The following is a 4,407-nucleotide window of genomic DNA, read 5'->3' as shown; positions in this document are numbered from 1 at the left end:
GCCACACACACACGAGAGGAAGGGGAGGGGCGGGGGGGAGGAGAGAATGTAGGAAGTAGCAGGACACATAGTGTATCGTGCATTGTTCATTGGACCCTGAGGAGCGGTAATTAAATCCTGTGAATCGTTTGTCGCTTTTTTTTTCGCCGTTGTTTTTCCTTTTTTGATTTTCGGTTTGGTTTCGTTTTACTGTGGTAACCTTCTACGCTTATGCCCCCTGAATGCCCAGCTTGAAGTGTTTGCGTATTGTTATTCATCTCCTGCCTCCGTCCCGTACCGTGCGTGCGTGCGCGCGCTACTCGCCGCCGCCGCCGCCGTTGCCGGGCTTCGCCGTGGCTGACTGGCCATCGGTGAACGTGAGCAGCTGCCATGTGGTTGCGGCTCCCAGCGAGAGAAGAGGGGGAGTCTGCCCTCAGACTCCCGTGTAATCCCATTGGGAGCTGCGTGCGTGTGTGCATGTGTGGTCCGCCCGTAACGACGGGTGCCTTCTTTCTCCGGCTTTCCAGGGCGCAGTGGCGAGCTCACGCAGGGCTCCACACGGCGCAGCCAGCGGAGGAGAGGGACGTTGGGCGCTATAGCTGGGGTCAATGGTTTTGCGCCCGCCTGCTTGTGTGCGATGCGCGTCCATGCGTGGGGTGGAGGGCGTCCGAGGAGCGAGGGCCATACATGTTTATATTTGCACCGCAGAATCGCCTCTGCTGCGTTTACTGTGCTAAAAGTGCTCATTTTTATTGATAAACTCAGTGCGTTTTTTTTACTATCTTTTTTCCGTTTCGTTTCTCTCCGTGTGTGCGTGTGCTTTCCTGCCTTATATTTCGCTTGCTCCCCTGCTTGCCTCGGCAGCACCGCTGTCGCAGAGCCTTTCGGCTCCCCGCCCCCGTGCTGCGTGGGCGGGCGAGAGAGGAGCAGAGAGGCCGGTTGGGCGGAGGGCGGGCTCCCGGCGGTTGCCCCTGTTGTGCAACGAAGGCCGCGTTTGCGTCCGCAGTGTATTTCTGCGTTGGGCACAACGAACTGGCGTGCGTGGCGTCGTCGTGCGACCGACGGGTGTTTGCCCGTTTGTGCCACCGTCTTTGCTGCCGCTGGGGCGGCTGTTGGGGGGGCAGTTCCCCTTCACTTTTTTTTTCCCCCCGTCTTTTTTTTTTACGCGGTTGCCGCTCGTGTTGGTTTGCGGCCTGTCGCACGCCGCGCGAGGGGTTCGCACTGCGCCGCAGGAGGCAGAAGGGAGCGGCAGCCGGGAGGGGAGCGAGCGGGGTGGGATGCCGCCCAAGCGCGCCAAGGGCGTGACCTTCAAGCTCGTCCACCCGTCGTACGATGACGGCGACGGCGACGGCGACGGGGCGCGGGGCACCGCCGTGATGGTGCAGGAGCAGGAGCTGCGCAGGCACCTGCCGTCGACCGCGACGCGGCGCCGCCGCCAGCGCGGGGGGGAGAGCGACGAGGAGGGGCAGGCAGGCGTCAGTGACTGGGCGCGGGAGTGGACCACCACCGCCGCCGCGACGTCCTGCGCGTCGTCCGCGGCGCAGGCAGGCGCCGTCCGGCTCCCGGAAGAGGACGCGTACATGAACCGGCACAACTTCCTGCGCGCGCAGGACCCCGACGACGCGCAGGACGCGGAGGCCGACGACAAGCTCTTCGCGGACCAGGAGGAGGTGGAGTTCACGGACGACTTCCTTCGCGAGCTCGTCTTCGGCGACGGCGACGAGGAGGAGGGCAGTCGCGACGGTGACGGCGACGACGGCGACGACGACGAGCTCGCGGGGCACGACGGGGCCGTCTACGCCCAGCACGATGTGACGAGGAGAGGTGTGGACCGCCAGTTTGCGCGGATGATGCGGGAGTTCGATGTGGATGCCCGCCTCAACGACGCCTACACAGACGACCCGCGTGCCCACGGGGCTCTCGAGGTGAATCAGTACCTGCGCGCACTGGAGGAGTTTGTGGTGGACAGGGCCGGCGTCGACTACGGCACCGCTGAGCCGCGGCGAAACAAGGGGCTGATACATCAGCTGAAGAACATGGCTCTCTGCGCCGGCACAGAGATGGGCCCCAGTGGGGAGTTGTACACCACAACCGTGCTGCCGGACAAGCATGCGCGCTTTCTGGAGGAGTTCCAAAGAGAGGCGGAGGGAATTCGACAGGCCGCACTTCAGCGCATGCAAGGGCGACAGGCCGATGACCCGGCGGAGGACTCCACCGGCGAGGAGGAGGACGAAGAGGAGGCCTACGTGCTGAAGGAGGTGCGGGATAAGACAAATCGACTAGACTGCGAGACGGTCGTTTCGACGTACTCAACGTACTTCAATCAGCCCAACGTTATCCGGGCGCCAGCCGCAGGAAACCGACGAAAAAGACACGGGGCCTCCGCCGCCGCCTCAGCAGGAACTGCAGAAAAAGTAAAATCAATGGATGAGGCGCAAGAAGAGGGCGAAGATGCGGTGCCCGAGTTAGTCGCTCAGCCGCTCGCCCTTGAGCGCCACAAGGGGGAGACAAAAGAGGAAAAGAAGTTGCGGCAGCAGCTGGCAAAGCAGGTGAAGCGTGAGCGACGTGGCAAGAAGCGGGAGCTGAAGCAGGCTTACAAGGACCTTGAGACAGATGAGGCGAAGCGTTCGAAGGAGTCTCAGACTGCAAAGAAAACTGTACACTTCTTTTAGGACGGAGGTGTGCATGTACATTTTTGCAGGAATATGTAGGGAGTGTGCAGTGATGCCCCCCTCCCTCTTCTTCTTCTACATAAGCGAAGTAGGGCGTGGTCCATCCCTCTCCTTGCAGCGACGAGTGGTGAAGAGGACGCCGCTGCGGGAGGCAAATAAAATAAGAGGCGGGCGGCCCACATAAAAATAAGGGTGCGTAACGGAAGACACATGGGACTGCAAGTCGCTCTTGATTAATAGTCAGTGAAGCAGATGTATTGCAGCTTTGGGGGGAGGGGGTTCATCTGTGTTAAATTCTGTTGTTTTTTTGATTGCTTGTTTAATGAACTGCACGTTTCTCTACGTAACTGTTTTTTTTTGTCTCTCTTTCTCTCTTGCTCTCTTTGTTTCTTTCCTTCTCACATATATACGTGTGTGCATGTCTCGCCTGTCTTGTTAGACGCGTCTGAGTCGTTGGCGCTCGGAAGGAAGCCGGGGGAGCGGGCTGCGTTGGTTTTGTTGCGGACGGATGGTCTCTTTCACCTGCAGCGCCTGCCAGGACGTGGTGAAGAAGCCGAAGGTCAACGGCCACGCCACGCAGTGCGGGGGCGCCACCTTCACCTGCGTCGACTGCATGGGCGTGTTTGACCTGCAGACGATCAGGGCCCACACGTCCTGCATCACCGAGACGGAGAAGTACCAGGGGAAGTGGCGGCAGAAGCAGCGGCCGGCGGCGGCGGCGGCGAAGCGGGTCGGTGGCGCTCTCGACAGCGACGACGAGGCAACCGGCAAGCGCACGTGGCAGCCGCTGCACCCGCCCCGACCTCCCATGAATTTGGACAGCGACTCCGACCCCGACGATGATGCGTGGGTGACGCGAAGGAAGCAGACGGACGCGGGGGAGAGAAACGCACCTCGCGGCAGCCGCAACGGCTCTCCGCGCATGCAGGCGAAGACGAGCACGCCGCCCAGCAACGACGACGAAGTGCGTTGCGCCACAAAGCGGCCAAAGCATGAGCCACTCGAATTGCCGCGCGCGGTGACGGCGGCGGACTGCATTGTGCCGAGCTTCGTGCTGGGCACGGACGAGGAGGTGGCGGAGGTCACCCGCTGGATTATGGAGGAGGGCGGCGCGGCACCGCTCAGCCTGCGACTGCTCGCAAAGAAGATGGTGGAGCGGTACAACAGCCGCATCGCCAAACACGTGCGGCGCGCCATTGAGACGGCAATTGCAAATGGCAAGCTGCGCGTGGAGGATGGTGTGGTGACGTCGCCCTGAGCACAGGCGGACCGCCGTGTTTTTTCTTCTCCACCTTGGCCTCCTGCGAGGAAGCGGGCGAGGGGGCAGACGGGCGAAAGGAGGCGCAACGCGCAGTAGGAGAGGCGAAGGGGCGAGGGGCGCGAAAGTAGACGCGGCCGGCGCCGAAAGGTGCGTTCTTGCGCCTGCGAGCACGGCACGCCACGGGCGCCGGCTAAAACACAGAGCACGAGGAGGAGAAAGAGAGCAACGGGGGGAAGCGGAGGAGGGTAAATATTCTGCCCGAGTGCGTGCCTCGCGCCCGCCTGCGTGGCTTAAGGCCCCGCAACGGAGCCGAAGAAGTAATAAAACCCGGAATAAGTTGGGCGGCGAACACCACACCGGCCGGAGTGTGACTGTCTGTCTGTCTGTGTGTGTGTGTGTGTGGGTGGGGGGGGGAGGGGCAAGGCGGACGGCAGCGAGAAAGATATTTACATTCGGCTTGATTTTCCGCGGCAGTGGCCGTCACCCTGCGTCTTT

At 61.9% G+C, this 4,407-nt stretch overlaps 2 protein-coding genes across 2 annotated transcripts, besides 3 other annotated features; both read left to right on the top strand.

Annotated features, from left to right (window-relative positions):
- Nucleotides 1-300: 300 nt before the first annotated feature.
- Nucleotides 301-323: a microsatellite.
- Nucleotides 324-1,256: 933 nt separating this feature from the next.
- Tco025E_02110 (protein LTV1) lies at nt 1,257-2,651 on the top strand (the record flags this gene model as incomplete). The annotated part of the gene is made up of 1 exon (XM_029369045.1): nt 1,257-2,651. The coding sequence occupies one exon, from the start codon at nt 1,257-1,259 to the stop codon at nt 2,649-2,651; it is 1,395 nt and encodes a 464-aa protein (XP_029230820.1).
- Nucleotides 2,652-3,001: 350 nt separating this feature from the next.
- Nucleotides 3,002-3,051: a sequence feature (GA-rich).
- A 108-nt stretch (nt 3,052-3,159) lies between these two features.
- Tco025E_02109 (RNA binding protein) lies at nt 3,160-3,909 on the top strand (the record flags this gene model as incomplete). The annotated part of the gene is made up of 1 exon (XM_029369044.1): nt 3,160-3,909. The coding sequence occupies one exon, from the start codon at nt 3,160-3,162 to the stop codon at nt 3,907-3,909; it is 750 nt and encodes a 249-aa protein (XP_029230819.1).
- A 368-nt stretch (nt 3,910-4,277) lies between these two features.
- Nucleotides 4,278-4,330: a microsatellite.
- Between the last annotated feature and the right edge of the window lie 77 nt (nt 4,331-4,407).

This window comes from Trypanosoma conorhini (assembly GCF_003719485.1).
Source record: "Trypanosoma conorhini strain 025E chromosome Unknown Tco_14.4_contig_00079, whole genome shotgun sequence".
NCBI classification, from domain to species: domain Eukaryota; phylum Euglenozoa; class Kinetoplastea; order Trypanosomatida; family Trypanosomatidae; genus Trypanosoma; species Trypanosoma conorhini.
This window is presented reverse-complemented; position numbering and strand designations above follow the sequence as displayed.